The 12,391-nt window shown below is 37.8% G+C and overlaps 3 protein-coding genes across 5 annotated transcripts in view; 2 read left to right on the top strand and 1 right to left on the bottom strand.

Moving 5' to 3' along the window:
* Nucleotides 1–12,391, bottom strand: part of prdm6 (PR domain containing 6) — a 42,442-nt gene that overhangs the window by 12,550 nt on the left and 17,501 nt on the right. For both annotated transcript variants that reach the window (XM_057033580.1, XM_057033581.1), the window contains exons 5-6: nucleotides 11,444–11,571; nucleotides 855–979 (exon numbers count right to left, since the gene is read on the bottom strand). In XM_057033580.1, coding sequence (XP_056889560.1) covers nucleotides 855–979; nucleotides 11,444–11,571 — 253 coding nt within the window. The remainder of the gene's footprint in view (nucleotides 1–854; nucleotides 980–11,443; nucleotides 11,572–12,391) is intronic.
* On the top strand, nucleotides 1,956–5,552 carry LOC130525350 (GTPase IMAP family member 8-like). Its single transcript, XM_057032038.1, has 3 exons — nucleotides 1,956–2,137; nucleotides 2,539–2,599; nucleotides 2,830–5,552. The coding sequence occupies exons 2-3, from the start codon at nucleotides 2,581–2,583 to the stop codon at nucleotides 5,550–5,552; spliced, it is 2,742 nt and encodes a 913-aa protein (XP_056888018.1). The 5' UTR covers nucleotides 1,956–2,137; nucleotides 2,539–2,580.
* On the top strand, nucleotides 5,331–11,555 carry LOC130526148 (GTPase IMAP family member 8-like). 2 transcript variants are annotated; one of them, XM_057033579.1, is made up of 4 exons: nucleotides 5,331–6,966; nucleotides 7,034–7,106; nucleotides 7,369–7,454; nucleotides 7,683–11,555. In XM_057033579.1, the coding sequence occupies exons 3-4, from the start codon at nucleotides 7,433–7,435 to the stop codon at nucleotides 10,472–10,474; spliced, it is 2,814 nt and encodes a 937-aa protein (XP_056889559.1). In that variant the 5' UTR covers nucleotides 5,331–6,966; nucleotides 7,034–7,106; nucleotides 7,369–7,432; the 3' UTR covers nucleotides 10,475–11,555. The 2 variants fall into 2 exon arrangements, with proteins under 2 accessions (XP_056889559.1, XP_056889558.1); XM_057033578.1 differs by having other exon boundaries at nucleotides 7,369–11,555.

The raw sequence follows: 12,391 nt of genomic DNA, 5'->3' as shown, positions 1-12,391 counted from the left end.
ACCCTTAACCAGAATCCATGCCGGATTCTTAACCTTTTACACAAGCTAAAAATGTTTAAGGAAATGAAATGAATAACAAGAATAAGATCATTAATCAATTATTGACTGAACCCCTAAACCTGCTAGACCATTTTCAAAATGTTTTCTAGGACATGCTACCATATAAAAGAGATTATCTTCTTTATCAACTTTTGTGAGAGTTGTTCTGGTCATGTAGGTCCTCATAAAGGCCTCTGTGCATCATTGCATGTGACTGTACATTACCCTGCCACAGGCCCATCATAAGAACAATAACAGAGAGGTTCCATCTGTAGAATAAACTCCTTTGTGGTAAAACATCTCTCATTTACAATCAGCACGATTTAATTTAACCGAGTCTGTGAAAGACGACCTCCTAATTCAATTTATTTCGATCTGGAGTCCAAAGATTAAAACTCATTCTTCGTGTTTTGTACTTTTGCTCTGTAATTGTGACAGAAAAAAACAGATTCAAAGTTTGTTTTTGCTTCCTCCTGAGGGACTCTGTCAAAGGCAAGGAAAACCAGATAGAATGGAAAAAATATAAACAGAGAGACAGAGCAGAAAACTGGAGATGATGTAAACAAAAATAAATTAGGGACAGAGAAGAAACAGAGGCCGAAACAGAGGACAATGAAGACAAAAAGTACAAAGGAGAGCAAAGGAAGAAGAGAAAGGAAATGAATTCACACATGACACTGACAGCAGGGTAATCGATTTAACCCTAAACCCAAAGAAATTGAAATCAATACGGGGTCTGTCTTATAGCTGGAAGGTTCAGACGTTACAGTCACATCTTGCATCAAAAACATCTCAGAAGAACAGAAGAATCTTACAGTTTTCGTCCTGAGCGATGCACTGCAGAGGGATGCCGAAGAATGAAGTGTAGGAGTCATTGTACCAAACCAGCAGTTCTGTTCCTCTGGGGATGTCCACACATGCTCTGTAGAAGATACAGGACCTGAAACAAAAACAATCAGAAACGTTTTCAGTCAATAAAAAAATTATTGCTGTTATGTAAAGTTTTTTTTTTTTTTCATTTGTCTGGGTCAGACAAACCAGACTGTGACCCACAGAGCTCCTCTGTTTTCCAGCTTGAAATGTTATTTCGTGAAACAAATTCAGACAACCACTTAAAGTGAACAGAAATCACGTTGGATCCAAACCACAATTGCTTGTCAATGTCAGAAACAATTCAAGGCACGTTAAGTTCCATCAAGCACAAAGTGTGATGCTAATGCGATTTGTATTCTTTACTAAAACACCTCTTAGTGCAGTCAAGTCTCTTTTAAACTTCAGAAGTAAAACACCATTTGTGTATGCTGACAATCTGTGTCAATGATAGGAGAAGAAAAACCAGTGGCTAATGCTACCAGATTTGTGACATTAAATCAGAGTGACGTGGTGTGATTGGAATAACAGGAATCAGTATGATAATAAATCAGCTAAGTTGGTGTAATTTCCCAGCAAAGAGTGCATCCATGACTACATCCTTGTTGAGCTTTTAAAGTCCATACCCAGAACCTACACACCCCGTCAGGGAAAATCCTAATTTCCAATGACGGCTCTTCCAATTCACAACTCATTCATGGGTAAAACTAACACAACGAAAAGGAAACTACATGACTGATGGCTTCCAAGAATTCGAGGGAATTCCTGGTCATCAGGGATTAGTCACCAAAAAAATGATTAGGGGGAAGTACCACTGAACTGAGGATGTGGACTTACAACTTGTGAGTTTCTGGTTTTTTTCTACCATACCATAGTGCTATCTTAGTACTGCCTTATTTAAGACTGAGCTAATAATACTGCTTGTTAATGTGCCAGATGCCACAGCTCAATTTTGGCTGCTCGTTGACAAAGAACTCTTTAAGCCGGCTGCAAATACTCTAACGAATAGTTTCAGCAAGTGAAAAAAGCAGAGTCATGATCATACTTTCTGACAATCCCTGTCAGGGCTCTGTGTCACCTTGTTTATCCACTGGTGGCGTGTGGCTCTGCCCACTGACTGTTAGTGTTTCTCTACCTGTTTTTCTACCTACTGAAGCCATTTTGTTTTGACACGAGAAGATGATATTAGTATTGAGACGCAGGCTCTGTGACTGAGTAATTACATCTGGTGAGTGATCTATAGATAATAAAGGCATTAAATAAGATTTAAACTAGATGCCAGACATTTGAAATATTTTTGCATAATATGTTAATTGTGTACTTATTCTGCTAGAACTTCAAAATCTGTCATTCTAATTATTTTTATTGATTCATTCATTCATATTTTTTCTTTAATTTTTGCCTTTTGGCTCATAGCAAGCTACTTTAGGTCATTTTTACAAACACCATTTATTGATTAAAGTTTCTAAAGTTTCATGCTCATTATTTAAGAGCATGTTTGTGAAATATTTTATGAAATCAGCACAATGTTGTAGTTCATGTCGTTTATGTCAGTTTCAATATATATAATATAATATACTCTTGCTTTGGGTGCATCATAATTGTGCAATATCTCTTTAAATCCAACAGGTATCACATTAAACTACTTGACAAGGTACTAACCCACACATAATGGCAGCGTCAGCAACAGGTAAATCCAGTAAAACATCATTTACAAAACTGTCAGTAAGGAGGAAGTATCTGTAAACCCTTACAAACATATCAGCTTACTTCTTAAGGTTCATAAGAGGTGTGAGCATAAAAAGACTGAGGATAATATTAGGAAAAAGAAAAAGAGACAGGAACAAGGATGAAAGAGAGAGACCTTGCTGAAATGGATAATATTTCAATATTGAACATTTTTGTTCTTTGTTCTTACAGCTACGACACCCAGAATACTTATGTTTGGAAAAAATCCGACTGAAATGATGAAACTCAGTCACTTCATCACAGGAAAACACAATCGAAAGAAGTCCATAAGGTTTAGGCCGTCGCCCACAGTGGTTCAAACATTAAACATTTTCAGTCATCCAGGGAACAGAGTGAAACATGACATGAAGAGATGCGTCGCTCAGTGTCACCCGGGACCAAATGTTCTGCTGCTGCTAGTGAAGCCATCTGATTTTACTGAGGAAGACAGGCAAATCCTGAATTTTGCCTTGAGCTTCTTTGGACATGATGCTATAAAACACCTAATGGTTATCTTAACACAAAGCGATGGAGGAGGAAATCCTTTTGTGAACCAACTCATTGAAGATGGTAGCCACAAAGTGCACATGATCAACTTGGAAGAGACCGATCTTCAGGATGAGGACTCTGGAGAACTGCTAGAAAAAATGGAGATAATAATTCAAGGAAATGGGGGACAACATTTAAATTTTTCAGGCGAAAACGATGTGACTCCATATCCAAAAGAATCCCCAAACCTAGTTCTCTGTGGCAGACACAATCACTTAAAGATGTTGGTGCTGAACGTCATTTTGGGAAAAAAGACTGTTCCACCTGCTTACCTAACAGAAGATGTTAAAATGGTGATGTTGCCTTCCTTGTCTGAAAGGTCAAAAGAAGAAGCCAAAAAAGCAGCATTAGAATCGTTCTCCTACTGTGACTCTGGCGTTATTAATGCCTTGCTTTTAGTCCTTCCTTTACAACCTCCATCGAAAGAAGATGTGAAAGAGTTAGAAGCGATCCAGGCAGCATTCGGCACTAAAGTCAAAGACTTTATCGTGATTCTTTTTATTATAGAGGGAAGGGTAAACAATTCATGGGTTGAAAGGTTTCTAAAGCAAAACAGAGATATCGAACAGATCGTCCAGAGCTGCAGTGGCCAATACAAGACCATCGACATATTGGACAAGCAGCAAGTCTTTCAGGCAATGCATGTTGTGAAAGAAATGAAAACTGTTACAGGCTTTAGACGAGAAGACATGTATAATACACCTGTTTCACGACAATTATCGTTGTTACAGAGTTCTGGTAGACCTAGGTTGCTTCCAAAAAGAGCGTCTTTTAGGGAACATCCGGCTCCAAAACTCTTGGAAAAGCCCATGGTTCCATATCACCCGTCTCAAGGTGCAATGCAGTCAGCCAGCCCAGCAGAAAGAACAAAACTGCTCAGGATGATGCTTATTGGGAAAACTGGCAGTGGTAAGAGTGCCACTGGAAACACAATTTTGGGGCAGAAATGCTTTGAATCTAGAGTTGGTATAAGTTCAGTGACCCGCCAATGCCAAACAGCATCAGGAGTGATTGATGGGTACCGTGTTGCTTTGGTTGACACCCCTGGCTTGTTCGACACGTCTTTTTCGAACGAAGACACTAAGAGGGAACTTGTGAAATGCATGAGCTTGTTGGCCCCTGGACCTCATGTGTTTTTACTGGTGTTACAGATTGGCCGCTTCACATGGGAGGAAAAGATTACAGTGGAGCTCACGACAACAGTTTTTGGTGAAAAATCAAAAGATTTCATCATTATCATATTTACTAGGGGAGATGAGCTCAAAGGTCAATCAATAGACAGTTATCTAGCACAAGATAAGGAGGGTTCTCTTCAAACACTGATAACACAATGTGGAGGGAGATACGTGGTCTTCAACAACAATGACCAGCACAATCGTTCTCAGGTCAGCCAGCTGCTGGTAAAGGTGGAGGAAATGATAAAAAAGAATGGCAAAAGTTACTACACTACAGAGATGTTCAGGGAAACAGAAGATGTCATTGGCAAGATAACAGAGAAAATTATGAAAGAAAAGGAACAAGAAATACTGGTGCAACAAAGGACATTTAAGTTACATCATCAACAAGTAATACAAAGAAGAAAAGAAAGCATTGCAGAGTCCAAAGATAACTTAGATCCAAAATATGAAGAGTTGAGGGATCTGCAAGAAGTGATAAAGATTGAAGAAGAAAAAAGAGATCAAGAGAAAAAACAGAAGAAAAGACAGGAGGAAGCCAAACCACAAAAGTTCCAAAGCATATTTAAAGGTTTGAAGAAAGGACCAAAGTCTGCCCAAGAATCTGACACGAGAACACAACGTAGAGCTGAGGTGACAAAAGAAAAAGAAGTTTGGGAGCTGGAAAGTAAGGAATGGGGGGGACAAAGAGCTTTAGAAGATAAAAAGAAACACACAGAGAACCAAGAATTGCTTCAAAAACTCAAAGAGCTCTATGTGAAAGAATCAGTCACAAGAAAAAACTTAGAGGAGGAAAGAGAACTGAAACACATTCAAGAGGAATATGAAAAGAAACAGCAGGAAATTAAAAGGAGATATGAAGAGGATGCCAGGAAGGAAGCTCAGAAATTAATTTGTGTCGAACAAACCTACATAATTGATGTTTTGGATAAGCTTGACATTTGTGTAACGCAAGTACAATCGCTGATCATAGAACATCTTTGCAAAAACAGTGCAAACAAACGAGACTATGATGAACTGAGGATAAAACAAGAAAAGGAAGAAAAAGAACTGAAACAAACTGCTATAGGAAATCTGGATAAGGAAATCAGTAAGCTAAAGATGAGGCACAGGGAAGAACTACAGCAGTGGATAAATAAACGCATGGAAATACCCGGGAGAAATAGGCCTAAACCCTGCACCATTATCTGAAATGTTTTCTCATCATTTGCTCTTCACATTTAATGTAAATTTATTTCCTTTTTTACAAGGTGATTGTTTAAAATGAGTTGTTTTTCACTATAGAAATGTTAAGAAGAAAGCAAAGGATATAGACATGAGAACTGATGACAGAAAAAGTTATTAATCAGCATTAATGGCCCCAAACGTCCCTCAAGGCAAACTGATGTCATGAGAGATAAGATGAGTGTTTTCATTTGTGTGAATAATATTATTGTGTGTCCTGTAACAACTACACAACTGCTAAACATCTAGCAAGAATTAAAAACTAATGTTTGACTGGTCCTTAACTTGCTACAATGTTTTTTTTTTTTATTATTGTTATGTTGATTATAGTGTGGGCTGTTTCCTCTTGGCCAGGGCATAGTTGTAAAAGGGGCTTTAAGGTCAGCAGTAAATCGGATAGTTAGATAAAGGTAAAGTAAAATTCAGTTTTCATTTTATTGATACTTTAGTTTTTATATTAATCAATGTACAAATGGATCTCCAGGAGGATAAACAGATACTTTTTTAATTTTTTAGAGAAATCTTTAGTTGCTCTAGTTAATACCACAGGTTATAAGTGTAACCAGGGTGCATCAACCCAGTGAGCTGTAACACGGAGCACTTTAGGCTTTTAATTATGCTCCAACTCTACAACAACTTACTTTTCTGTCTAGAGGATTTGTCTTTTTTGTAATCTCACTGACAGTTTAAAGCTTTTACCAAGTACATTTCATGGTGACAGCATTTCTGCTTATCAAATCCTTTGAAACGCCTTATGGCTTGCAGGAAGTAAACAGGTGTCGGTTGTTACAGTAGCTCTACAGGTTGAACTCAGATGAAAATGAAGTTATCACACTAGACCCAAAACACTTTAGGAACATATTCTCTATGATGTAACCTTGCAGGGCATGAACCTGACCCCCAGGACCACTGTAAGGAGCCTTGGTGTTTTGTTTAATCAGGATCTGTCTTTAGATACCCATATTAAAGCTGTTTCAAGGTTTGCCTTTTATCACCTGTGCAATGTTGTTAGTTAGTGAACATGTACTGTTTATTATTGATGTTAATGCTGATTTTCTCTGTATATGTGGAATAGAATGCCCATCTGTCATTCCAGGAACCCTCATCTATGGCTCTCCTTCAGGTTTCTTCTTTTACATGACCAGTTCGAGGGTCTAAGGACAAAGGGGGTCACAACTTTGCAGATTGTTAAGCCCTCACAGGCAAACAATGTTTGTGATTTTGGCCTCTGAATAAACTTGACATGACTACATTTGGCTTGTTGTGACACTGAATGACAGACCACACCTTTTCCAGTAGAAGGGAGTTCCAACTGTTATTAAACAGGTGGTGTAACAACAGGAAAGTCAGTATGAAACCACGACTTTAAGAAGTTCACCTGGTAAGTTGAAAATAAACATGCAGAGAAAATGTGTTTTCTTGGTAACCACTAGGATTTGTTTCCTCAGGTGGTGCGATCCACAGGGAAGTACAACTGGAAAACTCCTGCGACAACTTTTACAGCAACTGCATGAAGCTGAGGTGAGTGAAGCATCTTCAGCATGTTAGATGGAAAGAGACACAATAACTGACTTGTTCATTATTAAATCATAAACAGATGTTTATAATGTGTGTTTTTTAATATAATTTTTAGAGATGCCATCTACATAATATGGGATACAATTGATGTTTAAAATATGTTTGATGTGGCCACACATTTGTATTTTTAAAGATTTTTAAATATAAAATGTAATTACAGAAGTTTTATTTTTATCATCTTTGCATTTCTTCTTATTTTTGATAGGACATTTCCTGAATTTTAAAGCCATCTCATCTGAATTTATTTCCTGCTAACACCAAGTGACGGCATGGCAGCATTTGAAAATTGCGGTAAGAATTTTAGGGTATGACAAGAAAATGAATGTGCCACTAAGGCACACCAACAGAAACTATGCAAAACAAGACAAACAGGGACAACAAGCAGGCAGTCTAATATTGAATACATTTTACAGACTCAATTGGCAAATGTTTCCTGGTTTACAAACAAGAAATCAGATTACTTAATTCTTAATAAATGTGTCATGACGTGGTTTTTGTTTGGTACTCATTTTTTTCTAGGATTCTACCTCAGAATTGTGGTTTTTGGAAACAACCAAAAGGAAAAGACAACACTGACGAACAATATTGCGAAGAGAAATAAACCCCCCTGGGAAGTGAGGGAGCAATGTACAGTCACGTTTGGAGAGTACAAGAGAAAAAGAATAATTGTAGTAACAACCCCAGTTATGTTCAATCTACCTGAAGTTAAACTGAAACATGAGATCAAAAGGTGTGTTGCTTTTTGTCCCCCTGGACCAAATGTTCTCCTATGGTTACTGAATCCTTCTGATTTCAGTGAAGACGAACATCTCAATGTAAACACAATTCTAACTTCCTTCAGTCAAGAGGCTTGTAAATTCTCAATAGTCATCAAAGCACAGACTGTAGACGTAGAGAATGATTTACTCAACCAGGTCATCCAAGACTGTGGAAACAAATGTCACACGGTTTCTCTCGAAAAAGATCTTCCAGAACAGGATTATGAAGCATTGATGGAAAAAATGGAGATTATTGTGAATGAGAACAAAGGAAGACATCTGAACTACACTGAACAGAATGACCCGGCAATGATACCTGTCACCTCCAAAGCACCTCTGAACTTAGTGCTGTTTGGGAGATTTCAAACCTGGAAGAACTCAGCAACCAGTGCTATTTTAGGAGGAAGAAAGAATGACTCAAATGACAATCCTTTAGAGTGTGCCAAATTCCAGGGTGAGGTGTGTGGACGTGCAGTATCGCTGGTAGAGCTTCCTGTTTTATATGGGACACCTAGGGTAAAAGCTATAAAGGAATCAATTCATTGTATGTCTCTCTGTGACCCCGAGGGAGTCAATGCCTTCATCCTGATCTTACCTATGGACTCCCTAAGTGATGAAGATGAGAGAGAGTTAGAGACCTTGCAAAGCATTTTCACCTCCAGAGTAAAAGACTTCATTATGATTTTGATAACAGTGAAGTGTGACCCCAGTGCTGCAGCTGTTCAGAGTTTTCTAAAGGAGAACAAGCACTTCCTGGAGCTTTGTGGACACTGCAGAGGGCGATATTTTGTCCTGGATGTGACGGACAGGCAGCAAGTTGATCAGCTGTTGCATATGGTGGAAAAAACAAGTGCTGGGGAATCCAAATGTTTCATCGGAGAAATAATGGAAAAGCCACAGAGTGAGTCTGGAAATGCTGAGGTAGCTCTTTCAACGGAGTTGACAACAGTGCCTCACAAGCCATCACAAAATGAAGAGTGCCTTAGGATTGTGCTGATTGGGAAAACTGGCAGTGGAAAGAGCGCCACAGCAAACACTATTTTGGGCAGAAAATGCTTTGAATCTAATGCCTGTTTAAGTTCAGTCACCCAATGTTGCCAAAAAGAGACAAGAGAGATTAATGGGCAGCCCATTGTTGTGGTGGACACACCTGGGCTGTTTGACACAAAGCTGACCGATGAAGAAATCAAAGAGGAACTTGCTAAATGCATCACCATGTTGGCTCCAGGACCCCATGCCTTCTTAGTGGTGGTAAAAATTGACCGCTATACAAAGGAGGAAAGGGAAGCCATCAAACTGATCAAGGACTTTTTTGGCAGCAAGGCAGTAGACTTCATCATCATCATATTCACAAGGGGAGATGAACTTGGGAATCAAACCATTGAATCTTACATACAAAGTGACAGAGAAGGCTATTTGAAGAAGACGATCAAAGACTGTGGAAACAGATACCAGGTCTTCAACAATAAAGATCGGAATGGTGATCAAGTCAGAGAGCTGCTGAGGAAAATTAAGCTAATGGTGCAAGAAAATCAGGGAAAGAGCTACACCTCTGAAATCTTCCAAGAAGCCGAGGCAGCCATACAAAAGGAGGCTGACAGAATCCTGAAGGAAAAGCAAGAAGAGATAGAGAGAGAGAAAAGGGAGATAGAAGAGGTATTCACATGTGAAATAGAAGCAAAGATAAAAGAAATGACAGAACAAAGAAACATAACTGCACAAGAAACAGAACTGATCAAGGAAAAAGAGGAGCTCATCAGAAAAGAGCAGGAAAAAATAGAGAGAGAACAAGAAGAGAAGGCAAAAGAAAAAATGAGAATGATGCTGGAGGATGAAGCCAAAAGAATAAAGTGGGAAAAAACATCTGAAGATTTGGAAAACAGTGTGAATGCTACGATGGGCACTGAGGAGATTTATATGGTGATGATGAAAAGAGAGACAATGGCAGAAGAACAGGAGGCTTGGGAGAAGGGAAGAATGGAATATTGGGACAAAGTACTATCAGAAGAGGAGCAAAACCAACACGAGAATAAAATGCAACTCAGAAAGCTCAGAGAGGAATATGAAAAGGATGTAGAGAATTATAACAGAATGAAAGATGCTCAACTTCAAAAAGTCAAAAATGAAAATGTCTTGGAAGAACTTCAGGACACGTTTGAGGAAAAACTTGAAGCATTTAAGAAAAAATATCAGGAAGAAGCAAGAAAGGAAGCTGAAAATAGAAATGACTTCCTATTGAACTACTCCATGAATGTCTTAGACCAAATGGAAAATGATAAACGGGAAAACGATGTTGTGAATCAGAAGAAGCAACAGCAAAAGGACCTCATCGTCCAACAGCTGAACAAAAACAAATTTTTTCGGAAAGACTTCCAAAGACTGCAGAGGAAACAAGAAGAAGAAATGAATCACCTACTAAACACAATAGGTGAAGATAATTATGACAATGGGACTGAAGAAATCACTCAACTAATAGCAACGCATGAGGAAGAAATTGACAAATGGATACTAGAACACATTAAAAAAGCCAGAGGGAAATGTGTGATCTTGTGACAAAATGAGACGGCAACATGTGAAATTAGAATATTCGTCCCTATTCAGAAGACTCCCAGGTTTGTCAAGGATCTGGAAAAAGTCCCCGTTGCCTTCAAACCCTCCAGCCTGAACTCTTCTAACTCCCTTTACTTTGGTGCACCTGACATTAGAAAGGCCTAGAAATTAGAGTCTCTACGTCCAGGCTCAAAACAAAGCCTTCCCTACAGTTTGATTGGCTTCCCCTGTTCCATTTGTATTTAACTGTTTGTGTTTTGATGTCATCTTAGTTCAGAACTGTTGCTTTGGAAGTATATTCTTAAGGGTGCTATCTTTAGCTATTTACGTCACGTTGGTCAGTGCAAACTGTGTTTTATGTGTGCTCCATAAATACATTTTGCTTGCTTACTTACCTATTAGTCACATGAGAAAGATTTACATCGCTACATTACCACAATAATAAATGTCATTTGAGAAATGTAGTTTGAGAAATACAAAAACTGTTCTGCTATTGCTTATTTTATTCCACTTTGATTTGATTTAATTTCTTTTTAAAAATTCTATCAGGTTAGTGTAATGCAGTAGTTGGTAATGCCATCTATGTCTCTTATTGTTTGCTAGAAAAAAATACAATAGAATACAACACATTAGCATTTTAAATAACATCACTATTCATCATGAATGTTCTGGTTCAGGAAAGTAATAGACTAGTTTTACATTGTAAACAGGTTCTTTGTTGTGCATATAATTAAAGGAATGCATGTAGTGTTTACACTTACGTTCATGTCAAATTGTATATTTATCATTGAAGTGAAATACAATTGATCCAGTGAAGCACAATTAAATTACTAATGAAATATAGAAATGTGTAACTCCTGTTAATATGTCTCATAGTATGATAGAATTAAATGGTAAATGCCTTTTCACATGGTGATATAAGGTGTTGAAAAAACCAATTACCACCAGTCAGAGAATTAAAGGTGTCCTTACCTGTATTGAACCACCATCATGTTCTGCTCCCCACAATGCCTGGCACAGCGGATATACCTCATCCAGCTGGATTTACTGGGATCATTACCATCAATAAAGTGCTGCAATGTCCCTTCTGCATCATAGATCTGGAATATACAGATACGGGCTCAATTAAAAGCTTTGAAAAAACAAATTAAATCAGGATCAATTGATTGCAGTTTTGTACTACTGTACTACTGAGATCACGTAAAGCGACATCCTAACAGGATCTGCACCTTTAATTTCTCGAGGGCTTAAATGTTTTTTGAATTTATTGATGGATGTAGCAGATTACCCATGAGTTTATTATAATTAGAATTAAATAAATAAATAACACAAAATTTAAAAAATATATATATAAAATTTAATAAAACTTTCAAAAAATCTGACTGGCATCAGAAAACCCACAATTATACTGCATTAAAAAAAATACTGAGGAAGTATTTGATTTTATGTTATATAAAACCACTACACTATACTTATCTCTTTTCACCTATAGATTACTATTTTCTTCCCCATTGCCTATTAAACCTCATAAAGCAAGACTTATGTCCAGGTTTTTAAAGTTATCCATAGTGTAGCGAGCTGATGTATTAATACCTCCTCACAACTGCGCCCCCTTTTGTGAGGAGGTATTACAACATCCTCCTCACAAAAGGGGGCGCAGTTGTGCAAAATGGTTGGCAAAGAACAAAGGGAAAATCAAATGTTTCATTCAGGGCGGCAACTTTACAAATAAAATTCTACTTTTAACAATTGTTCCACTCGAGCACATCCCATAAAACCACAAACAATACACATCACACTCTGAACTTCAATATAAATAGTGACTGGATCCTCTAGTCACCACAATACTATACTGTATTTTCACCATGTAATATTAGAGACAGCAATAGAAGAGAAAGAGGTAGTAGTGACATAGTAGTG

The sequence above is a fragment of the Takifugu flavidus genome, chromosome 5 (assembly GCF_003711565.1).
Source record: "Takifugu flavidus isolate HTHZ2018 chromosome 5, ASM371156v2, whole genome shotgun sequence".
Taxonomy (NCBI): Eukaryota; Metazoa; Chordata; class Actinopteri; order Tetraodontiformes; family Tetraodontidae; genus Takifugu; species Takifugu flavidus.
The sequence above is the reverse complement of the archived record's forward strand: the minus strand, read 5'-3'. Positions and strand labels throughout refer to the sequence as shown.

What these genes read in the sequence shown, in the direction of transcription:
- LOC130526148 (XM_057033578.1), top strand. Translation starts at nt 7,646, where the DNA reads ATGACGTGGTTTTTGTTTGGTACTCATTTTTTTCTAGGATTCTACCTC.